This window comes from Taudactylus pleione, unplaced genomic scaffold (genome assembly GCF_031769625.1).
Source record: "Taudactylus pleione unplaced genomic scaffold, aTauple2 ptg000012l, whole genome shotgun sequence".
Lineage (NCBI taxonomy): Eukaryota > Metazoa > Chordata > Amphibia > Anura > Myobatrachidae > Taudactylus > Taudactylus pleione.
The window spans coordinates 2,491,028-2,517,504 of NW_028284415.1; the positions used below are offsets into that span (position 1 = coordinate 2,491,028).

Below are 26,477 nucleotides of genomic sequence, written 5' to 3' on the forward strand. Positions count from 1 at the left end.
TAGCATAGTGTACTGTCTACGATATACATAGCAGATTGTGCTTGGTGCAGTAGTCTTCCAGATATGGAGTTAAACTATAGTACACTTGTATTGGCCAACATACTGATGGTACTGTGGGCCTGATTCAGAGCCGGACACTATTTGCAGACGGTCGTTCCAAAAAAGGGGCCGGCTATTTAAATTGAGCGCTCGCTCTTTGCGGTTTGTTGACGCCTCTATGTCTGAGCGAGCGAACGAAAAATGCGCTCGCTATGTTGTAAAGACGCCCCTTTGCCGTTCGCAACACACGACATCTTCGGTATTTATTAGATTAATCGGGTACATCGAGAGGCATCTGAACTGCTCGCAGTGCTTGTGGTAGGTTTTTCTTACCGCTATCACTGCGAACAGTTCAGGCTAAAAGACAACCAAGTGACGTGGTCGATGACGCTCCTTTACTAATTATGCACTCCCATTAAACGCCCTTTTAACCGTATGGTACGCCTACGTTCGGATCTCCACTCCCCCGTTTTCAAGCACCTTCCCCTGTTACCACCCACAAACGGTACATTCTGTCAATCAAATTAGCAGCCCCTCACTGTTTTGCGAGCGCACGATTTCCGACCGCAATGACTGGTTTGCGCATGCACATTACGACCCTTATGCATGCGCAGTTGTGCGAACATCGCTCAGAGCGAACGAGCGGCCGCTTACGAGCGGCTCTGCATCAGGCCGTGTGTGTAATACAGGTCTTTGTGCTAACGGCGGTAAGTCCACACGTGGTATGCTTAACTATTCTGGAGCTTATGGTGCGTATCCACTAGGCGATTAAAATGAGAGATTGAACGATAACTACATCGTTAAATCGCTCATTAATCATTCACAAATCGGGCATAAAAATTTTGAAAATGGTCAGTGATGCGTGCTCCCACTGGTCATTTTCGACATCAATCATCGTCTGAATATGCAGGTCAATCTGCCGATAACGACAGATTGTACGTGTTCGGGGATGAGGGAGGGTGCCTGCAGTGAACAACATTTTGTTAAGTGTAGGCACATACAGGATGAGGAACGACTGTACGATTACAATTCTGTAATCGTACTGTCGTTCCTCTATAGGCAAATGGATACGCACCTGTAGGGTAATGCTGTGCGAATGCATCGGTAGGTGGTAGCCCCATAGTTCATCTGTGTATTGGTGGTGGTATAGGGTACTTGTGGTTCTTACTGGCTGTACCGGCATATATTCTGGTGGGGGCCATTGGAGTGTGCCCTATCCTCAAGGACCCTGAGGAGTAGAGACATGCAGAGACGCCACGCATGCGTAGTAGGGCATGTCAGAGATTGGACTCCTCCTAAGTGAGCTGTACCGGGTCCTACTGACCGCCAGCTCAGCTCCACCTACAGGAGGCTGCAGGGAGGAAGTGCAGTAGCGCACTCCTTCCAACAAGTTTTACTACAGTAGGAGGGGAATCGGTATGAAATACCGGTGGCTGAATCCTGATGCTGTAAGCCCGAACACTGAAGATCATGACAGGGGTGGTAAGTATACTATCACTACCCCTCTCCTCCCATAACCCTAACCCTTCCTCTTTGGTGCCTAACCCTAACCTCCCCCCGGTGGTGCCAACCCCCCCCCCCTTACTGCACTGGGAATCCTAAACCTAACCTTCCCACGGGGGTGCCTAACTCCCCCTCGCTGTAGATGAACCCTAACCAATCCCAGGGGGTGCCTAACCCTAATCTCTCCTCAGGGGTGCCTAATCCCCTGGGGAAACTGCAATTCTTACTGGGGTCTGGACATTCAGGATTCTAGGGGTTCGGGATGCAGAAGCCAGTATCCTGATCTCCTTTGGGATATCGGCGTCAGCATTTTGCCAGGTGGCAGGACAACCTTTCGTCGGTTTGTGTCTTGGACCTCTGGTGGGTCTTCTGGAGATTGCTAAAAAAGTTTTTCTCATACATACTTTAGACTTTTATGGAGCTACTGTGCCACAGGAACATCACTGTAATTGGTGGGAACAGGAAAGGCCTGAAAATGGTATTCACAAAAAATTAACTATATAATGTGGAAGCATGATAACCGTTATATGCTAACTCAGATAGTGAAAGATATTCAACTCAGTTATCTTTCTGATAGTTGCTATATATAGTCAAATGTTGTTCAAAACATTGGTTCACTTTCTATTTGCCGTTTTCTGCGGATGTTATCCAGATGACATTGTTAATTGAATTTGGAGCACTTTAAAGAAAACTTTCCAGATGTGGGAAGTAAATTGTTACCTCTGGTCAGATACAAAAGACCCTGGGCACTTCTGCAGTCTATAAAGGTGTTTGGTCTTAGTAAAGCATGTCAACACCCCAGGCAAAGAAAAACATAAAAACCATGACCTAGGCAAGTTAGAAAAAATAGGTTAATTACGATTGTCTAGTATGTGCTCAAAATAAAAGTTCCAATGCATCTCTTATGCTGCATACACACGGTCAGATTTTTCCTTCAGATCTGAACGATAACGATTTAAAAATTGTTCAGTCGTTCATATCTGAAGGAAAATCTGACATATCTGACAGATCTCTCAGATCTGTCTGATGAATGATTTGAACGATGCGCGTTTCCGATGGTCAGATAATGATATCTGACATCTGATGTGTTTGCAGTCAGACTTGGACGATTTCCATTAATTTTAATGCAGTCAAAAATCGTTCAATCGTTCAAATCATTCAAATCGTTCAAATCTTTGGTAAAAATCGTTCATCTGACAGATCTGACAAATCTGACAAATCTGACCGTGTGTATGCTCCATTAGTGTACAAGTGGAACAAGCACAATTTTGAAAATCACTACTCACGTCCTCCTACCTCCCTGTCACTGTCCCCCCCAACTAACTGCCACTCACTGTTCCAACTGTCACTTTGCCTTACCACCCACCTGACTCTGCTCATGTAACATGCTCTTGACCACTTTTATCTTACTTGCCTATGCGATGTAATTTTTTTCCCTGGGGTGTTGATATGCTTTACTAATACCTGAATGAAGAACACTGCCCATCTGGCATGTCAGGCATTAAATAATTTAGCAGATATTATATTCTTCAAATTACAGTAGTCTGTGTAAATGGTGACTGGTTTACATGCCCCTTCGAGAAGATGTTGCCACTGTTTGAGCCCCATAAGAATGGCCAAAACTTCTCTGTATCCTACTCAGTAGCTCTTCTCTGCTGAAGTTAATTTTTTAGAATTCACCAGGATAAAGGTTTCACAGGCATCCACCTCCAAGATAAAGGGCAACTGTGTATCTGAATGATTTAGCACATGCGCAAACTGGAAGGCCTTCTTCTTAAGCTGATGGATGGCCATTTGTACTGCATCATCTCCATGTTGACATTCCACATTTGACGATGTTGAAACTGACATAATGTCAACATGTTCAATGTGTTAACGATATGCATGCCGACTATGTGATTATCAACAACACTATTTAACCCTAAACGCAGCCTAACCCTAACTGCAGCCTAGCCCAAATGTTCATAATGTGGACATGCTTAATGTTGACATTATGTCAATGATGACATATTGCATGTCAACATTATGAAGGAAGTTGTCGACATTTTGAATGTTGAGATTGTGGATGTCGATAATATGGCTGCATACTTCCCCATGCTTAGGCTAGCGAAATGCAGCAAATGTTACCACTGGTGCTGTAAACGCCATTGCCGCAGTAACCATTTAATGTACAGGACAAAATAAAAAAAAGCCCTGTCACAAGTATGCAAATTAGTCGTTCATGTCATGTCCTTTTATATTCACTGTGTTTTAGCACTAAGAAACCAGTAATTCCTACAAGCAAATAGGAATTTATAGTACTGATGTGCCCAGCTATAACGTGGCATCACAGCGTTATCTCTCACGCCACGCATGGCGCGCCACACACCACGCCATGAGTCGCGCCACAAAGAAAGTTTAGTAATGAAAAAAGTCATTACGTGTAATACAACTTTTTGCCCACCAGATGTCACTTTTCCTAAACTACATAGCGCATGCATCTGATTTCATTACGTGTAATACAACATTTTGCCCACCAGGTGTCAGTTTTCCTAAACAAACATAGCGCATGCGTGTGATTTCCAATGTACCGTACGGTATGTTCTGTATTACAGAGTTTTCCACATGGAATCAGGAATGTACGGTATAATAAAGCGGTAGAAGAATGTCTAATACAGTTTGAAATCATTAAGCTCTGTATTACCCACTGACTGTGTGGTTGAAATCATACTGTGTTTGTGCAAATGTAAATACTGTCGGCACTGTCCCAGACTTAGACATTGTAGAGGTTTCATTACTTTACAAACTACAGAACTCTAGAAATGGGTGAAGTGTGTGGCCTAGCGGTCTAATGCCTAGTCTCACTGCTTCTCCCCTCTTCTTGTTCCGTGGGTTCGAGACCTTGAAAATATGTTTTTTTTAATTATTTTTAAAATCTTCAATTTAAAATATTCAGTATTTAATACAGTACATGTGGAGCGCATGCCAGTGCTTCAGGAGTCAAACAGCGAAAATAGGATTTTTATTATTGTACATACAGTACTGTCCCTTAGAATGCTAACTTGCGTCAGTGCCGGCGCTGACCCAGACGTGGACATTATAGTGATTTGTTATGACCATCAAGTGGTAATGGGCCCTGTTAAAGAGAGTGGTCTCTGTATAACAAACTGACTGTGCGTTTAAACCGCAAAATTGCGTCAATGTCAGCGCATGCCCAGTGGACTGGTTGCAATGACAATGGAATGTGTGCCGCATGTCCAGTGGAGCCAAGCCATAAACCAAGTAGCGCTATGCCATGGCGCATGCCCAGTTGTCTGTATTGCTACAGTACTGCTGAATTTTCACACTTGTGCCATTCTGCACTGTCCGAGACTTACAGTATACACAATAGTAAATTCATGACTTCATAAAGTGCTACAGTAGTGGAATTTGGAGGGAAGTCTCTGTATTACAAACTGACTGTGCTCTAGAGTGCAAACTTGCGTCAATGGCAATGCTGTCCCAGACTTGGAAACTTTAGTGATTTAAAGTGTTCAGTAACTGATAGTTGACTCTGTTTGAGAGAGAAGTCCCTGCACTACAAACTGACTCTGTGTTTAAACCGCAAAATTGCGTCAATGTCAGCACAGTTGGCAATGTGGTGACTTATAGCCAGTTCTGAGAGGTTATGGTACAAATAGGATCTCTAGTGCGTGCCCAGTGGTGGGGTTGTAATGCATTGCCAGTGGTGCTGCGCCATAGCCATACCCTTGTAGCGCTACAGTGTGCCATGGCGTACAGTATGGAAGATCATACAGTAGTGGGTCATGATTCACACACAGTGAAATTGGGATCTCCGTATTACACACTGACTGTGTAATAATAATATTAAAAATAAAAAGTGTAACCTTGACTGTCTAATAATAATAAAAAAAATTAAAAAAAAAGTTTAACCTTCCAGGTTTCGAACCCGGAACCGGGTTGTACAGACGTCTGCAATGTAGAAGTTCGATTTCTTACCTCTACGCTACAGACGCCTGAGTACTTCATCGTATGGTACTGTAGATGTCACATAAAGTACTGTAGAGGACAGATGCAATTCTTACTAGGAGAGACTTGTGAGCAAGGGGTTAGGTGATCCGTCTTGCTTACACTTCTCTCCTTATGTTCGAGACTTTGATAATTTATTTATTTTTTAATGTTCACTGTAGTACTGTAGTTGAGTATTGTTATCCAACCCTTACAAAACTCAATATATTATACTGTATGTACTGTAGATGTGCCCAGCTATAGTACTGTAGTTTGTTGCTCCATACGGTACGCCATACAGTATACCGCATTGCTAGTTGCGCGCTACACTGTGGCGTATTGAGTCTCATAGCACTGCGCATGCCCAGTTGTCTGTATTATAGTAAGTACAATACTGTCGACCCTGTCCCGGACTTACGGTAGACATTCTAGTGATTCCATGACTCTAGGAACTACAGTACAGTAGATGCAGTAGTCTAGGGGGCTAATGCCTAGCCCTACTGCATCTACCATTTTCTTGTGCCACTGGTTCGAGACCTTTAAAATATATACTGTATACGGTAATTTTATTTTGTTTTAAATCTTCACTAATACATTATCCAGAAATTCTGGTATTTCTATGCCACAGTACTTTATGACAAAAAAGTGTAACCTTGACTGTGTAATAATAATAAAAAATAAAAAGTGTAACCTTTCAAGTTTCTAACCCGCAAAAGGGTTGTACAGGCAGCGTAATGTATTGGTTTGATTATTTACCATTATACTATAGCCGCCTGCAATACCAAGGTTGCACCTGGCTTGAGTGTGTCCTACAATACTGTACATCATCATATCTCAGTACATTTTATATATTAGGGGGTAAATTTACTAAGATGGGAGTTCTATTAAGTGATGTTGCCCATAGCAACCAATCAGATTCCAGGTATTATCTTCTAGAGGGTGCTACTGTAGATAAATGAGAAGTAGAATCTGATTGGTTGCTATGGGCAACATACAGTACAGTAACTTCTTAAATAGAACTCCCATTTAAGTAAATTTAAAACTACATGTTTAACTTTTCCCCCCAAATTTTTTTTCTTCCGCCCCCAAAATGAAAGTGAATTTTTGGTGTGTTCTGACTGTTTTTTTTTTTTTTTTAAAGTTACGCAGTTTACAGTACCTTTAGGGGAATGTCTTAAGGCTGCACGTTGAAGGCTTCCCGCAACGTTGCACCCCAATTCACCAATTTTTTCCGCCTGCTATTCATACAGTAGGCAAAACTTTTTCACATACTGTCTTACTGTACATTGCATTGACTTCCCGCCTACGGTAGGCGGAAAAGCTTTCAAATTGAATACAGCGATAATTTTACGACCGGCTAAAAAAAGTAAATAGACCCCTAAATTGAAAACGGCCCTCAGTGTGTACAGTACTGTATGTCTACTGTACTGTATACTACTGTAAGTGCTGGGCAGCTGTGAAATCACTGGGATGGGCAACAGGGATACTGTACAGCCGCCGCGCCCCTGGTGAGTGAAATCCTGGCCAATAGGACGATACAGCCCTGCATCTGTGTGTTATTGACTTTTTGTACCTTTTTAATGACAGATGCACGTGTTGGGTCTCAGGCGCACTTAAAGACTGAATTACATACAGTACAAACACCAATTTTATAAATTAATTACAATTTTTATTTAACCTACAGTAATATGCTTTACAGAGGGGGGGGGGACTTCTTTAGCTTTCCACCCCCGTAGTCCTCTACTGTCCCCCGCTTCTTTCTTCTGCCGCTGGCATGTCCTGGAATTCCAAGCCAGACACGGACATGACTACTGTACAGTACCTAGGAGGAAGGAGATGACGTGAGAACTGTCCTTCCTCAATGCCAAACGATACGCCCTACTGGACCGAGGACTACACAAAAAGATTAGGCTTTTAAGTTAAAATCATCACTGGCACTTTTGGCCTCAGATCCAGAGTTTCACCTATACCAGGTGCAGACTCTACCTTGCATCGGAGTGCAAGGTCCACTGTACGCCCTGAAGAAAGGAGGATAGGCAGAGACGAACAGACAGTAAAAGACAGACACACAGGTTCTCACCGGAGATGCTCTTGTTCTTCATCCTGTTCGATCCCACACACCCTGTACTGTAGGAGAGAGAATCCGCTGTGCAGGGCCCTTTCCTGCTCTAACAGTATCACACTAATCCACTTCTCCACATTAATATACTGTATGCCCTAACTAACCAGCCTAACAAATTTAGGATTATAATTAAGCCTGGTGGTGAAATACTGTAAGCAGTGCCCCTAGGCCCACAGCCCATATAACGATAAAAAAAAAAAAATACATGAAACAAGACAGTATTTGGGTGCCCCAGATGGAGGTGAACACCAGCTGTCATTTTGAGGTCAAAAGTGAAAATAACTCCAACCCCCCAACCCCCCCCCTACTGTAGCAGCAGGTGGCCCTGGGTTTCCCAAAGAACAAACTGGCAGGGAGCTAGAAGTATCAGAAGATTCGTCTGAATGCGATAACAGAGCACTAACATTAGCAAAAATGCTTTTCTCACCTGATCCTGATGTCGAAGGGACCGCCGCTCCAACCATACAGTAGATGTATAGTAGAAGCCTGTCTTTCAATGCACGGTGCACCCACTACTGTACAGTACTGTATGTCTGCAACTATGGATGTGGATGTTGAAGCAGCCGCTACTACTGTACTGTATATGAACCAACGGAACCTGAAAACTTGAAACATCTGCATTACAAACAGCAACATCAAGCACAGTAGCAGAAACTGGCAGCTGCAGCACAATCTGTGACGATGCCAATGTGTGCCTTGGAAAAGGGGGCAATGTACAGTAAAAGTAGGTGTACTGCAGGAGCCAGTGAAAGGGGTGGTTAAACCATTAGCTGCGGGCTTGCACACTGACTAGGCACATACTGTACTGTACAGTATTGAACCTGCTGTGCATAAGGGTTAAACAGTGTAGGGGTAATGTACAGTAAAAGTAGGTGTACTGCAGGCAGTGGCAAACACAGGAATTTGAAAGCAGGGTTTCCAAATATGAAAAAAAAAAAATCTAGCCACAATTAATAAATAAATCTCCAAAAAGCAAACGGCACTAGGACACTGGTGTAAAGAACAATAGCTTGTCATCAGGACATACAAACTGTTGATCTTTTTACAATAAAATCTATTGTTCTTTACACCAGTGTCTTAGTGCCGTTTGTTTTTTGGGGGTGTATGATATTGGATTCTGGCACAGGATCAAGTTGTCACAGTGTTGTTCAGAGTGCCAGCAGAACTGTGGAGATATATATATATATATATATATATATATACATACACGTATACATACACACACACAGTATATATATATATATATATATACATATATTTGGATCATGGTGGACAGTCAGTTCGGCATCTCACACACAATGACACAGACACACACATACACACACTAACCTAGACAGACACACACACACACTAACCTAGACAGACACACAAACACTAACCTAGACAGACACACACACACACTAACCTAGACAGACACACACACCAACACAGACACTGACAAACATACATACATACATACATACACACACCTCTTTCACAAAAAAACCATAAGCACAGGCAAAGAAATACAGCGTCAGTTGATAAAGAACACCCCCACTGGCAAAACACCCCCCCCCGTGCGCGCGGGCAGTAACCCCCCCGCCGGCGGACCCCCCACAAAACACCTGGGCTCCAGGTCCAGGAGAAAGCGCCCGGAATGAAGTCACCTGGCGGCAGCACCCAAGCTTGGCCTCTTGCAGTCAATGCCCCATCCTTCCTAGGAGGAGCTGCGCGCAGTCCTACAGTCAGCCAGCCCAGTTCCAGCCGCAGCCAGTATAAGAGAACTCCGGCAGCTCCTTTTAATAGAAATAAATAAAGTGTTGTTTAGCTGCACGGCGATGGAGCGGCGGCCATTGGGGGTTTCTAGGTACTCAGAAACCCCCCCTGCGTGCGCGTATGGCAGGAGCCAGTGAAAGGGGTGGTTGAACCATTAGCTGCAGGCTTGCACACTGACTAGGCACATACTGTACTGTACAGTATTGAACCTGCTGTGCATAAGGGTTAAACAGTGTAGGGGCAGTGACATAATGCTGTGAGATTTGTACTGGGCCATGAGGAAAGGAGGGGGTGCAAAACTGCTGATTAATCCCCACTAATTGTGGTTGCAATGACTGTTAGAGGTCTCGTGGCTTTGACCAGGTGGCCGGGAGGGGGAGCAGTGCGGTGGTGACGGGGCATGGCTGGGGAATAGGGTTAAATACTGTATGAACAGAGGTGTGCGACAGCAGAAACGCAAGGACAGGGGAGGGGAAGAGAGAAATTAATGAAATTAAAGAATTAAAGGAAAAGAGGAAAAGTATGAAGTACAGTACATAAGGTACAGTAAGGGAAAGGTATTGTAAATAAAGAGCTTATAAAATAAATTAGGAGAATACTGTATACTGTATAATGTAGGGACAGAAAGCACAACCACAATACTGTACATACAGTATGGACACAGTGTACAGTACTTAGCAGTCCGGATCACAAACTGAAAAGAGGAAGTTAAACCCCTCCTCCACATTACTAATTATATACAGTACAGTATCAGCTACATAGCAGTTGCATGACCGTTCCTTTCGATGACAACTGATAAGACTCTATGGAGATGATCAATATAATTGTTACACTGGGCACGTGTCAATACTGTTCTCCAAAAGTTCCTGTTTAGTTGTTGGTTTCACATCAGACCTGATGAACCTCTTCAACTGTGCCCAGACCAATTCAATGGGATTCATGTCCGGTGACCTACAGGAAAGTAAAAAAAAACAAATATTCAGTCACAGTACTGTCATTTAGTAAAAAGTGTACTAGAATAATTACTGCTCGGTACTGTACATACTTTTTTGTAAAATAAACAGTTAATACAGAACTATAGGACAATACTCACTCTGGTGGTATGCGTTCCCAATTTATCCCTCTCTCTTCCATGAATTTCGCTGAAGCCGAATGTTTTGGCTCATTATCCTGGAATAATTGATGTCCTAATGGAAAGCATTTTCTCACAAATGGCACCATACAACAATCTACTATTTTTTCTTGGAAGAAGGTCTTATCTATGATGCCTAAAGAGATGAGAAATTATTGTCAGTAACAAGCGTACACTGTACAGGACTGTAAATAATTTTTACAACAAACATTACTGTACTGCACCTTCAAAAAATATAGATCGGTCCTACACTCCAACGAGATATACCTCCCCATACATGGACCTTTAACGGATGCTTCGGACCCCCTCCATTTCTAATCCATCGCAGATGGCTGACAGCCACCATAGCGCCAACCGTGTAATAGAGAGAGCTCTCTCTCATACAGATCCCACTACTACCGTACTTAGTGTGCAAGGTTGGAAGAGCATCACCATTGTCATAAGTTTGCGATGCAACGCTATTTTGCACTTCAAACGCACAGTCAGCTTTGAACACAGAGAACTCTCCTGCAGTCAGAAACCACTCTCAGACAAAGTCCAAGAGACGTCGGTATAGTGTGTAAGGCCGAGACTGCATCTGCGTTGTCGCATGTTTGCATTTTGCGTTTTACAGAGCCCTGTCTCTCATTCTATACAGTCCATTCACTACCAGTTTCTGCAGTTATGAAATCACTATTGTGTGGTGCAAAATTCAACGGCACCGTCAGTTTTTAATATACAGTACAGGCACATTCATAGCGGAACACTAGTTGTCCTAGCAGACGGGGGATGTGTCCTTGGCAATGGTCACTATTCGTAGCATTTTTCAGGACACTAGGGCAGAGCTGACTGCTTACAGTAAATGGATTAACAAAGCATCCTTTATTATGGTAATGAGAGGCTCTTGCTTGCTTTGGGGGAAGGGACCTGATGCACTGTGTATGAATCTCGGCCCACTGGGCATGCGCCAGAAATCCCATCGCAACCCTCCTACTGGGCATGCGCCCACCAGAGATGGAAATTCAACAGCATACCGACTGCAGTAATATAGCCAACTAACTGCGCATGCTCAGTGATGATCATCCATACGCCATGGCATAGCGCTACATGTCGTATGGCTTGGCGTCACAGATCCCATTGTACAGGTACCCCCTCCATTTCTAATCCATCGCAGATGGCTGACAGCCACCATAGCGCCAACCGTGTCATAGAGAGAGCTCTCTCTCATACAGATCCCACTACTACCGTACTTAGTGTGCAAGGTTGGAAGAGCATCACTATTGTCATAAGTTTGCGATGCAACGCTATTTTGCGCTTCAAACGCACAGTCAGCTTTGAACACAGAGAGCTCTCTCGCAGTCAGAAACCACTCTCAGACACAGTCCAAGAGACGTCGGTATAGTGTGTAAAGCCGAGACCGCATCTGCGTTGTCGCATGTTTGCGTTTTGCAGTTTAGGCGCACAGTTTGAAATACAGAGCCCTCTCTTGGCGCTACAGATCCTATTGTAACCCCTCCACTGGGCATGTGCATGAAATCCCATTGCAACCCCTCGAAGCAGACAGCCACCACAGCGCAGACATTGACGAAAGTTTTGGACTATTTAAAGACACAATCAGTTTGTAATGTCTTACTTTTAAGCAGCCTTTTAAACAACAACACTACAGTATTACAGTACAACACTACTAAAGTAGTTTCACTATAGTGTCCAGAGCAGACAGCGCCAATAAAAAAAAAATGTACAGTATACGGTACGGTATATTCTTTTCCAGGGATCGAACCCGGGAGCATAATTCTACCAAAGTGATCACCTAACCACTAGCCCACACGACAGCTACAATGAACTGCACAGAGCGGCCTCATCCTTGTGCACTCCTCCCGCTGCTGTTTTTAATTAAAAAAAAAATTGTCATACTGTAATTCATCCCATCTCAGTGAAAGCTGTGCGTGCATCTCATTAATCTACAGTATCGGTTATACCGTGACAACAACTCGGGCAACTTCTCTACTGTTCAGTTACTGCACCGTACCGTATGTACAATACTGTATGTTCAGTTATTTGCATCCTGTTCTAAGATCTTACTGTACGGTACTGTACTGTATGTACATTATGTGACATTAAAAATACAGTATTGGTTGTGCGAACATGCAAATGCTGTGAATGTGATATCCATCCAATTTACTGTAAGTTTAACAGTATGGCATTCAGTACAAGGCATTCAGTACAAATTACAACAGTGGAGCACTCGCCACCCAGCGGTTAAGCACTGTATTACATGCAATTACAAAAGTGGATCACTCACCACCACCCAGCGGTTAAGCACTGTATTACATGCCGTAGCATATCCTTCATTGAAGAATACCACGGTATTCCACAAGTCCATGGCGCGACTCAGAGGCCTGCACGCCATGCCACAAGTCCATGGCGCGACTCACGCCACACCATGAGCAACAAAATAGCTGGGCAGATCTGTAGTTCTACAAACATCAGATGATTTACTGTATTGTTTGTTTATATAACAATCATTTATGGCTACAATGTGTTCCTGTCAGATCTGAGATGTATACATCAGGGATGCTTAGAAGGGCGAGTTGTTTGGCTGTCATAGGGTACCAGAGCTTGTTACTCAGAGAGATGAACTGGAACAGTGAAATTCTAGGAATGGGAATTGGCCGAGTGACAGATTTGCTGAGTACACAGTGTTACATTGCAGATTCTTTCTTGAGGCTCTACTGAGGTCTGGGACATTTTTTGGACAAAATGTTGAGACCATGAGTGCTTAAAATAAACTGAAAAACAAGATTATAGAAGCATGTGGAGTATGTATGTCATAGCCCAGCTGCTGTGAATAATTTCTTCAAATTCTGTTTCCAGAAACACTCTGGTAATAGTAGGTTAAATCTATGTTACTATAACTGCATTTAAATAAATTATTGATGACTTGGAAAGCAGCAGCTTTCCTTCTGATATTCTGTGTATTTATTTTGTGCTGTTGATAATAATATACTTCATAGAAACAATAGGGTTTATTTAGAGTTGGATGCAAGGGCCCATTTAAGTATAATATACGCCGTATTGTTCCACACTTGTGCGCAAAAAAAGTGTATTCTTGCATCTATATTACACTATATCCTACCCTCCAACATGACCCATTCCATCAGGTACAAAATGCTCTGCTCCTGGACTTCCCACCTAATTTATGGTTGCAGTCACCTGTGTTGAACTAGGTAATTGATGAGACAGGTGTTTCACCACAGGTGGCTGCAATCATAAATCAAGAAGGAAATCCAGGAGCAGAGCATTTTGTACCTAATGGAATGGGTCATGTTGGAGGTTCTGCTATATGCATACCTCTGATTTGTATAGTTAGAACTGGAGAGTGGTGTATGTAACAAAATGGGGTAAGTACAGTAAAGGCGTGCTCACACATTGCTGTTTATTTAGAGGTCATGAAATCTGCAAACATGCCTTTCAGGAGACGTTGCCAGTGTCATGGGTGCTCAAACCCCTGGAACACAGGTTAATGATGACGGTAATCAGTACAGACCATGTTAGTGTAAAAATTAATTTTAAATAAAATAGCAGGCCATGCCTTCCCCTATAAAAGTGATACCAGCAGTAGCAGTAGCAGCAATTTCGGGAGGACAAAAATCCATTACCAGATCTAGGCTACTTCCTCTTTTACCAATATATTACAAGTCATGGGGGGAATCCTTTCAGGCCTTTAATCCTTAGGGAAGAGGTTCACAAACATGGTCCTCAAGGCTCCCCAACAGTTCAGGTTTTAGAGATATTCATGGCTGAGCACAGGTGACTTAGTTAGTACCTCAGTTAGTTTGATTTAACCACCTGTGCTCAACCATGGATATCTCTAAAACCTGAACTGTTGGGGAACCCTGAGGACCACGTTTCTGAACCTCTGCCTTAGGGGAAAAAGGGTCTAAAGACGGCATACTGGTCCTTATAGAGCCCCGTTATGCATGACAGGCAGGGAGGTCTATGGCTACTAACCAACAGAGAGTGCTTTTCAGTATTTGGAATTGTACTTGACCAGACCCTCCAACATGACCCGTCCATTATGTACAAAATACTCTGCTCCTGGACTTCTTTATTAATTTATGATTACAGCCACCTGTGGTGAAACACCTGTCTCATCAATTACCTACCTCAACACAGGTGACTACAATCATAAATTAGGTGGGAAGTCCAGGAGCAGAGCATTTTGTACCTAATGGAAGGGGTCATGTTGGAGGGTAGGCTTGACATGCACATAGTATAATTGGTAATAATATCTCGATATGCACAGGCCTTAAAATACACATGTATCCTTGCTTTTGACACAAATGCATCCAAAACCAAGGGGCATATTTATCACAATCCACATTTTTATTGCGGCTATGATAATTTTTTTATGCCTAAATTTGAACCGTGAAAATGTAAATTTTCACTTGGATTAAGTAAAGTTCGGAGTCTGTGCACATACTGTACATGTGCAGCTGGCAGCCGGTGTATGCGTAAGTGGGGTTTGGAGAAGGATCCTGAGGTTACAGGAGCCCATACGCTAGTATAGGCTAATGCCATCTTCAGATGGTGGCCCTCATTCAGAGCCGTTCGCTATTTGCGGTCGTTCGTTCAAAAACAAGGGGTGGCTATTCAAATGATCCGTTCGCAAATTGCAGTCTGTTCACACCTCTAAGTCTGAACGAGCGAGCAAAACATACGCTCGTTTATTTGTTAAAAACGCCCCCTGGCCGCTCGCACCATACGTCATGTCCGCTATTTATTAGATTAATCGAGTACATCGACCAGCGTATGAACTGCTCGCTATTCTTGTGGTTGGTGTTTGCTACCACAAATTTGCGAGCAGTTCTGGCTATAAAATAACCCAGTGACGTGGTCAATGACGCTGCTGTATTAATTATGCACACCCATAATACGCCCGTTTTGACCTTTAAGCACGCCTGCGTTCGGATCTCCACTCCCCGTTTTCAAGCACCTTCCCCTGTTACCACCCACATACGCCTCATTCTGTCACTCAAAATAGCAGGCACTCGCTATATAGCGTACACACGATTTTGGGCCGCACTGACTGGTTCGCGCATGCGTACTAAAAACCGTACGCATGCGCAGATGTGCAAACATCGCTCGGAACGAGCGTACTGCCGCTAACGAGCGGCTCTGAATGAGGGCCGGTGTTAGCTGCTGGGGCCAAGCAGGAATTCTATCCCGCAAATATTATTTAATAAATATCCCGAAAATATTACTTAATAAACTGCCCCTAAATAAGCAACATTAGGCCCTTACATCCTTGAATAGAGCCTTGAGTTAGCACTGTATCATAAAATACTGCTCAGTTTAATCTCATGTTTTCAAATAAGTGAGTGAGGGAACTTTGTTACCGTTTGTAATAAATTTGTCACTTGTGTTTTAAATGCTTCTATAATACCACTTTCACACATAGAGCAAAAACCTGTGTTTTTGCACGTGAATGTGCATCGACCCGGGATTTGCTATATGTGTGAAGAAGTTGATAGACCTGGCAATATCCCGGATCTTAAGTCTGAAAGGGGTATTACTTTGATTGGATAGCACTTCCCCATTAAAATGGGTTTCTTTGTCCAAATGTAGATATGGGATATCTAGAAATACCATTTGTCATACCAGTTAGCACTTTTGTAAATAAACCTTTAGTATACAATATTTATAATCATGCTTTATTTTAAAATATCTATATAATAAGCGAGAAAGCACGTCTGTCTGTCTGTTTCTCTGTCCTTTATCCATGACCAGAGTTTTCGACCTAGCTCCACCAAATTTGGCAGGGTAATGTAGTTTGACCAGGATTAGGTTTTTACCTAGGTTTGAATGTCATCAGGGCCACACACTGTTACAAAATCCTAAAAACGTGGACACTCTTAAATTACACAGGTTCCGGGTCTGGCTCCAGTGGAAATTGGCAGTTTGCTAAAAACCTGTGTCAAAGCTATAAATGTATCTTTACTCTCACAGGCTGATCAAACTTTATGACTCATGTAAGTTCACATTTTAGTTCTTTTTAAAGTGACCATATATATTAGTCAGCCCTCTGTGCTTACTTGCAAGGGTTTAATTAGAACTTTATGGGCCACATAGCAAGATCTCAAAAGGGCCCCCCCCAGAGGTAAAAAAACACATACTTTGGCCCCACACAGAGCCCATTCATGTTATACCATACAGAGCCCATTCAGCTTATGCCACACAGTAGTATCCATTATACACATTATGCCACGCAGTAGTAGTGCCACTTATACATTATGCCACACAGTAATGCCCCTTACACTACACAGTAATGTCCCTTACACATTATACCATACAGTAATGCCCTTTACAGATTATGCCATATTGTAGCATTGCCCCATATAACACATTATTCCACACAATAGTAGAAACCCCTACACACATTATGCCACACAGAAATGCCCCTTATAACATTATTCCACACAGTAATGCCCCTTACACATTCCCCCCCCAGCAACTCATCTCCCTGTGTCTCTCCAGCAGCCTCTTGCCTCCCCCTGTGTGCCATTAGGAGCCAGCAGGTGTGGATTTGGTGCCGGAACACCAGTTAATTACAGCTGGCGCACCAGCAGGCAGCAGCAGACATGGAAAGACAGCATCGGAGCAATTTTAAGCTGGCGCCGGTCACAAGCCAATCGGAGCTCATGGACCAGCAGCCAATCAAGACCACCACTGCTAATTGGCAGCCAGTCCGTGAGCTCGAGACCGGCTGCGCTGTCTCTCCGTGTCTGCCTGCCAGTGGGCCAGTTGTAATCAGCTGGCAGGCCGGCAGCAAGTCAACACCACTGACACCCGGGCCCCCCTCGGCGGCCCAGACTGCACAGGCCCACCTTGTATGTAACTGGATGCAGGGGGAGTGGCAGGCCACAGAGGCAGCTCGGGCACCATAGCAGTCGCACTCCTTGCACCCATAGTAGGTATGCCACCATTTGCATACATGTTAGCAAGTACTTTTCGGGATCAATGGAATGGAGGTATAGGTGAGGACAATGTAAACAAATAAAGGCTTCAGGTGTACTTCAGGGTCCAGTCTTCAACCTGGGCAAGGCCAGGTATACCAGCTAGTATTTAATATGAAGCACATGTTTAAATTATATTTTGCATACTAGTTGTTCTGTATTGATATTCTCATTCTCTTCCAGGTATAGATTACTTGGCTTTAATGAGAGCAAGTGTATGGAAACTGGAATATGGAGTGCAATGTTCCCTACCTGTGAACGTAAGTTTGAAAACAGCTCAAAAATTATTCAAATGCTGTTTCCTCTTCTGTGCACTTTAGAGATGAATATACTTTTCAGCACAAAGACACTTAAAATAAATATGGCTTTTAGAATAATAAGGTTTCTGCCACATACACTTAGCAGAACAATACAGTAAATATGGAAGTCAGGTTTATTATTGCGACTTAATACAGTAATGCATTGACTTGATGCAATGGCGCAATAATATCGATAATTATGTATTTCATGTTCTAAAATGCAATAGAAAAATGATAGCTACAATCTGATTGGTTGCTATGGGCAACACCAACCATTTTCATTTTTAGAAACTTTAGTACTGTAACTGTACCCCACTGACTTAAACATTTAAAAACAGGTTTCCAAAAAAAATGTACATTTCAAAAACTTTGTGTTTATTCCATGTCATATTTCAAGTTGAGATCTCAATTGGATCTTATATTGTTAGTAATGTTTGTATATAGTAATGTGAAAATTTATGATCTTGCAAGATGTTGAAATCAGCTATAATTTTTTTTGTTTTTGGGCTATCAACTTTTTTAATCTTCTTTTTATTTTTTTCATAAACTGGTTTCATTAACTGTCTAATACAATACTTTAATTATATCAACATTTAAGGGAGCATTATATTATATTTATAAGTTAAGAAAAATTGAGGTGCTGACAATGGACCTTATTCAAGTTATATTCAATGCCGATGTTTTAGCAAATGGAGTGATTTTTTGTCACTGAGTTTGCATCTAAATCACACTGCGCATGCATCAAGGTACATTACCGTAGTCACATGCTGCGAGTCTTTAATCGCAGTGTGATTGACAGGCACAGGAGGATTTGGGGGAGTCCATAGGGACTGTCAGCTAAAAACGCATCGTGGAGTCTCAACCTTTTTGAGGAGGGTCACATCCTGCATCTGTGATCCTGTACCTTCAGCATCTCAGTTACGGCGGCCATTCTTAGTGACCATAAACTCACTAAAGGAATCAATGTTTGCCTGATCTGCGTCCAGTGCTGCATATGTGTAGTCCACTTTATCTCTCTGCAAGGCTTAGTACAGTGGTTCTCAAACTTGATCCTCAGAGCCCCACACAAGTTACGGTTTCCAGGTCACCCAGCAGGGGCAGAGGTGTATTCATTACTCACTGACACATTTAAAAGATCCACAGATGAGGCTAATTATTTCACTTGCGATTCTGTGAGGAGACCTGGAAAACATGCACTGTTTGGGGTCCTGAGGATTGAGTTTGAGAACCTGTGGCTTAGTACACACTGTAGACACCTAATTTACCAAATGTTGGGTTCTCAAACCCGTTGCTTCCATTCATGTTTTGCTAGTAAAAGCATTGCCCTTTTAAATTTCGGGCATAAACTCGAACCGGACGTGTTAGTAATATTAAATACCGCTGACGTATTCATAAGTAATACTGAATAAAATATGTTACAGGTATTTGGTATTGTTGTTAAATGTAACCCAAGGTATTGATTCTGATATTTAATTTTTAAGAAATGTATTGCTATTTTGCATATGTCTATTAGTGATTCCCTTTAGTACTTTCTTCGTTTGGTTTACTTTTTAATGAGGGTCAGCACCTCATTAGGGAAGCTGCAAATGTTCCATTTATGTGTTTACACCACAATTATAGTTATTGCTGGATTTTCTTAAGGGAAAAGCTGTTGTTATAAGTGCAGTGCTGGATCACCCATTAGCTGGATCACTAGGCATGAGCCTAATGTTCAATGGCCTGACACTGACTTTTTTTTTGCTACTGTATTAAACTGAGATTCACTCAGTTTCAGTCCCCCCAAGGTAAGGGAGTGGAGTGTGGCAGGAGCGAGGGGTAGGGGCATGCATGATCCGGGGACCTGGACTGCCTGCTGAGATTTACCTGGAACTGCCCACTCTGCTGACCTTTGACGGCCACCATAGACCCTCTTCTCCTGTCCCTCCTCTTCTCTTATTCCTCCTGCTTCCCCTCCTTTTACCTTCCTATGCTTTCGGATCTGTTAACCTCAGACATTGGAAATTAGATACTTACTATTTTCCTTGCAGAGCACAGCCAAGCCGTTAAGCATTGCAGACTGGTTGAGGGTCAAATCCCCTTTTCATATGTGCTTGCAATTACTCTGGAAGAATTTGGGACTAGTAGAGGTCTATAATTCAAGTTGTGATAAACCTAAACAATATATATGTGACTTCTGAAAAATATAAACTACTATGACCTAGCACCTATTAATGTCACATTTTAATATCAGAATACACAATTACATAAATACAGTGGCTAAAAAAAAAAAATTCAACCTTTGTCTGTATTACAAATGACACTTTCACAGATTGTTCCAGACAGTAGTTTTTATTGTGAACTAGTAAGCTTTTGAAATAAACTTTCAAACTCAAATTTCATTATTAATTTGCATATTTGTTTAAAAAATATTTGAAAATAAAAAATTCTGCTTGCATATGTATTCAACTTCTGCTGTGTGGTACTAGGTAAAAGCACCTTTTGCTGTAAAAACATTCTATTGGGGTAAGTTCAGGCTTGCCTACCCTCCCGATTTGGTCGGGAGCCTGCCAAATATCGGGTGCCACTCCCAACCCCCCGGAAAGGCAGGCAAGCCTCCCGGCTGCCGCCTGACCCCCACGTTAATTACTGAAACCCCCGCAGCAGAGGGGGCCAGTGACGCGATTCAGGCAGAATCGCGTCATCGTGGCCCCGTCCCCTGCTTCACAATGCCAATATTTTCGGCATTGTGAAGAGGTGGCGGAGCTACGATGACGTGGTAGCGGGGCTCCGCCCGCAATGCCACATCATGACCCGGCCACGCCCCCCGCTGTGCTCAGACATTCAGCTCCCTCCCAGAAGGAGGGAGCTGAATGTAGGCAAGTATGGGTACGTTTCTACCAAGGTTGCTCACTGTTTAGGAGCGATTCACTCCAGGTTGTTCAGGTTGGTGCTAGTGGATTGCAATTTTCCAATAGTGCCACAGATTCTTAATTGGACTAAGATCTGGGATTTGACTTGGCCATTTTAGAACATTCACCCTTTTGTTGTTCAAACATGCCAATTTTGCTTTGTCCTTGGGATCATTGTTCTGCTGAACGGTGAACCTCTCAAGTTTTAGTTTTGTAGCAGAATGAAGCAGGTTGTCTTGAAGTTTCTCCTATCCACCAGTCCTTTAAATTCTAACAAGATGCCCAGTCCCCGCTGAGGAAATGCTTCCCCACAACATGATGCTTACACTCCCATATTTCACTGTTGGCATGGTGTTTTCTGAGGAATGGGCAGTGTTAGTTTTGTGCCGCACATAGCATTTTGAATTGGGACCAAAAAACTAAACTTCTTACTTAGCTATTTGAATTAGGGGTATTTTATGCATAAAAGTTGACTTATTTTAATGATTTAGAAAGAGGGGAATCCTGCACAGGCTTGAGACAACTGACATTAATACATGGTAGTAATATTTTCCCAAACCAATTATTATAAAGATATATAAGGACATTTATGGTCCCTTAGGTAGAATCCAGAGTTGTTGGTGGTGCTCCCCTGGTTTAACAACACTGTAGTTATACGTCAGAAGAGTACAGGTTGAGTCTCCCAATGAAAACTTTGATTTTTGATGGTTCAATGTACACAAACTTTGTCTAAAGCACAAATTATTAAAAATATTGTATCAAATTACCTTCGGGCTCTGTGTATAAGGTGTATATGAAACATAAATTAATTTCATGTATGCACACAAACTTTGCTTGAGCCACAAAATTATTGAAAATATTGTGTAAAATGACCTGCAGGCTGTGTGTATAAGGTGTATATAATACATAAATGCATTCTGTGTGTATATTTGGGTCCCATTTCCAAGATATTTCATTATGGTATGCAAATATTCCAAAATACGGAATATTCCGTTATCCAAAATACCCCTGGTCCCAAGCATTTTGGATATGGGAGACTCAACCTGTACTCCCACAGGGAACCTAAAGCAGGAGTCTGTCAGAATACTCAAAAGAGAAAAAAAAACTTTTTGGGGGCACTGCTTCAAATAAAGTATGAATAAAACATAACTTTTAATATACTGAATAATAAAAACAACACATAAAAACAAGGAGAAATAAAACCTAGTATCAATATTCCTCATCAAAAGAAAAAATTGAAAGGAAGTTTCCTTTTCAAAAGCTTTTAGTTTCTGTCCCAATGATTCTATTTCCTTTGTGTAATTTTCCAAAATAAGATGGTCATGTTTTATCAAAATATTGATAAATTCTTGGGAACATTTGAGTAGACTTTCCTCCCATTCCTTTTTGAGGTTTTCTGTAAATAAATCAAAAGACTGGAACATTTTTGGTCTGAGTCCCCTTGGGGTTATCTTATGTTTGCTGTAATTCTCAAGACTGGAAAGATCCCAGTTAGTTCTCGCTTGTCTAAGTAGATTTTGTTTGAGTTTCCTTAGGTCATCATCCCAGGAAAGGTATGGTTCACCTCCTGGATGTTCAGTCAGGAAAAGTTTTCCTAGGTCCTCTGTTCGTCTTTTGTTAACAATTTAATTTTTTAAACTAAAAGTGCTCATGTTTTTAGACTGTGAAGGGTATAGTAATAATCATAGATCGTATATGAAAAACCAGCTAATGAAAAAATACAGTTAGAAATAATGAGGCTAACTGTATTTTTTCATTAGCTGTTTTTGGGGGATATAGACCTATTCATTAAATATGGTAGGTATGTGTGACATAATGTTGCAAGTGAGGAGGAAAAAGTGGAAATAATTTGGAGGGCATGTGTAGCCTAAGTACTGTAAAAAGAGTGGTATGTGGGAAGATGGCACGGAATGCAATGCTTAAGGTATTTTGGTATGGATGGATTGGAAGCGAAGGGGGTATGGGTGCTTAATCATGCTCTGTATACAGTAGGTGAGGCACTAGATTCTGGTTCAAAGGATTTATTGCAAGGATAGATAGATAGATAGATAGATAGATAGATAGATAGATAGATAGATAGATAGATAGATAGATAGATAGATAGATAGATGTGTTTATGTAAAAACAATAGACCAGGCGGCACTCATCCGGACTTGTAGAAAAATATAAATGTGGTTTATTTAAGCCAACATTTCAAGGCTCATAAGCCTTTTCATCAGGGTGCAAACCAAATAGATGTATGTGCTTTATACCAAACTACAGGTTTTTGGACCTTTTTTGGATAGAGGTAAGATAACTTGTAACTGTCGCATTAATGTTTTCTTTCAGCTTCCTCTTGATCATTGTATTTCACATTTATGAAAGATTGAACTTGGTAGATGTCGATGAATACAAAGCCAGTTGTTTGGCTTGTTCATTCTGAATTACTAGATTGTGTGGACAGTGTCCTTCCTCGACCATTCAGGCTGCAATTTAGATTACAGTTAACACCACAAGTAAGACATAGGGATCTATTTACTAAGCAGTGTTAGGAGACAGAGTGAAAAGTGATGTCAGTGATAAGGTGCCAGCCAATCAGCTCCCAACTGTCATCTCACAGGCTGTGTTTGAAAAATGACAGTCGGGAGCTGATTGGCTGGTCCACTCCGGGGACAGTGGCAGGTGGGGAGTTTGACTGGGGCGGTACATCTGTCAAACCGTAACGCAGGTGTCCTAAGGCGAGCTCAGGGAGGTCAGAAACCTCCCGTGGAGCAGAAGGGCAAACCTCAAGACTTTCTTACCACTTTTCACTCTGTCTCCTAACACTGCTTATTAAATAGACCCCAAAATCACTAGTTACTATACCATGCACCGCCATACTATAGAAAACATTGGGTCTGATTCAGCATGGATCACAACGGCGTGATCGCATGCAATGAATCTACGATAAATATGCTAATGTCTGCCATTGCTCTGCCAGCATAGAGATGCCCATTACTGCCATCTCACATCCGTAATACCTCGCAGTTCTACGCATACATTGGTAACATCGGCCCATCTGCAATTACAGAGGTCTGACCTGTCTCAGAATTTGCAAGTCTCGTCGAACGTTGCGTAAGCAATCGCATTGGCTAATTTATGCATGCCCATGCAACGACGTTCAAACAGATAGACACGCCTGCGTTTCTGCAACCACTCCGCCATCACCATCCCTAAACACTCACGGCCTGTCACTCACTCTGCGATGGATTCCACATTACGTTTATAATCGTAGTGCGCTCATACGCATGCGCAGTATGCAACAATCGGCCGATCTACATACACTGTTGCAATTGCGATCTATGCTGAAGCAGGCCCATTGCAAATGGAGATGTTTTTGAAAGATATTGGAAGGGTGTGACAAGCTGTATAAAAAATAATAACGAAAATAAAGGTTATTTCTCCCTTCAAGAGATGACCTGTCCAAAGCCTATGATACCAAAGTATGGGCAACTTATCCACTACAGACCAAGAGAAGGAAATATTTCTGCCTACCTAGATATGGCGAGATACAGCTGCCTGCCAAACTATGCCTTATTTGGAAATGAGAATGCCACCTGTGGAGAAAATGGTACCTGGAGTGAAATACCTGAATGTCGGGGTAAGTAAAGAAGCCAAATGCAGACAGGGAGCTTTACAGGGGACTGCTGCCATTTTTTGAGAATTAAGTTACCCTAACCATCTATAGAGATTACAGGTATATTAGGGCATATTGCAAGTTATTTTTTAGGTTAGTCTATAAATCTGCCCGACACAGAGATCAGGCAATCTGAATGCCCTTATGTGATTTTGAGGTTGGGTTATACTGTTGACATTTTAACTGTGTCTACATTTTGACTGTCAACATTTATTTATTAATTGTCGCCAATTTGACTGTGTCTACATATTAACTGTCAACCTTATAACCCCGTTGATCATTTTGTTGTCTACATTTTGACCATGTCAACATTATGACAGTCGACATTGTGGTGTCTAAGTTTTACCTATCTAAGTTTTGGCTAAGATTTGACTACATCCTATTTTTATTGCCTATCGAAGAAAATAAAACTGGAATACATGTATGGTCCTTTAAGAATATTACAGGAGGACTTTCTTTGGGTTACATTAAGAACCACAGAAATGATTCGCCTATAATAATTATCTGTTATTAGAATGCATTAAATCATTAGTAAATATTTTTTTCAATTATATTAAAAGCAGGTAAAGTGAAAAGTTGGAAATGCTATTTGCACCTAGTATTCTTTAATTCATGGTTGGTGAGAACATGACATATGGAATGATTACATTCTTGATGAGTTCTCCTTACTCCATCTATATGTTAATAGTGAAGTTAATACATAAATTATCCCTTGAGATTCCTCAGAAATAGGGATGTTGTCATATACTGAGTAGTTTATATCACACACATCTCAAATTCAATTTTATATCAGTATATTTCAGTGGTTGGAGAGATATTTATTTCATATTCATCTTGATTCAAGGGTATATTATTATTTATATCACTAACATGTTTGCAAATAAGGTAGCACTTGTTAGTGCATCTTCAACTGGTCTTAGTCTGCATCACAGGATTGATAATCCCACCATATTCTTTTTAATACAGTCAGATATAAATTTCTCTTGTTTGTGTGTTTTATAGTCTTTTTTTAAATTTGTGGTCACTGATAAAATCACTTCTAGTAGGGTGCGCCACAGAAGCGTTTGATACTTTGTATAATATATCATATTCACAGCAACTCAACAATGCAACTATAACTGTTCCCTTTGTATCCTTGTATTTTACTACTTATTAAATAAATCTGTCTTTTAATCACTTTGAATGCATAATAATTTATTTTCTAGCTTTTTTAACGGTTTTTTTTATATCAACAATTTATTTTCTATTCACACAGATGTAAAATGCCAGCGCCCATCAGAAATACTCAATGGGTACATGAGCTTTTCCCCATACCGGAGGTACAATTATAAAGAAGTTGTTACATATGGCTGTAATCCACCATATTCTTTGGATGGCCCAAGGAGTTCATACTGTGATAAGGATGAAAAATGGACCCAAAAACCAGTCTGCCGAGGTAAGACCTTTGAACAAGACACCTTTCAGCAGCGCTGTCTTAATTCTGAATACAACATAAACATTTGCCATAATTTTAATTCAATAATGTGGTTTTTACAGCTCCATGTCATATTACAACACCAAAGGCCACAGTGTTACATAACGGGAGAAAGACCCGTGTAGATGAAATTGCAGGTCAGCAGATACAGCATGGTGACATCCTGACTTATTACTGCAAGAACAAGAAAGATAATTGTGCACACACCGTGGACAGTCAATGCCGGGATGGAAATTTCACAGTACCAATATGTTACAAGAGTAAGTATTGCCTTCTGAACAGTGCTCAATGCTATGGAGACAATTTGTAGTCTAGTGAACTAGAGTCTATTGAAAAGTGATGTATCCTTCTTACTGCGATAAAGTGTATATGCCCATTGCACATGTTACCTCTAAGTGTCATCAACTCTAGTAGAATATGCCAGGCTTTATGATACATGAGGAGAGGACTACAAACATTTCTCCTGGGGTTCAATATCCAGTAACTAGACCATAATGCTACAATTAGAATGATGTGAATAGGGGAGGGAATTAAGACATAATAGTACATAAAGAGCAGAATCATATGGTATTACGTGTGATAGTTATATTTTTGACCAATTTATTTTCTGTGAAATCGGCCCTATGTC

General features: G+C 41.6%; 1 protein-coding gene across 1 annotated transcript in view; it reads left to right on the forward strand.

The window, feature by feature from the left end:
- APOH (apolipoprotein H) overlaps window positions 1-26,477 on the forward strand; it is an 86,946-nt gene that overhangs the window by 52,732 nt on the left and 7,737 nt on the right. The window contains exons 5-8 of the mRNA XM_088468951.1: window positions 17,717-17,793; window positions 24,151-24,339; window positions 25,631-25,810; window positions 25,912-26,109. Coding sequence (XP_088325077.1) covers window positions 17,717-17,793; window positions 24,151-24,339; window positions 25,631-25,810; window positions 25,912-26,109 — 644 coding nt within the window. The remainder of the gene's footprint in view (window positions 1-17,716; window positions 17,794-24,150; window positions 24,340-25,630; window positions 25,811-25,911; window positions 26,110-26,477) is intronic.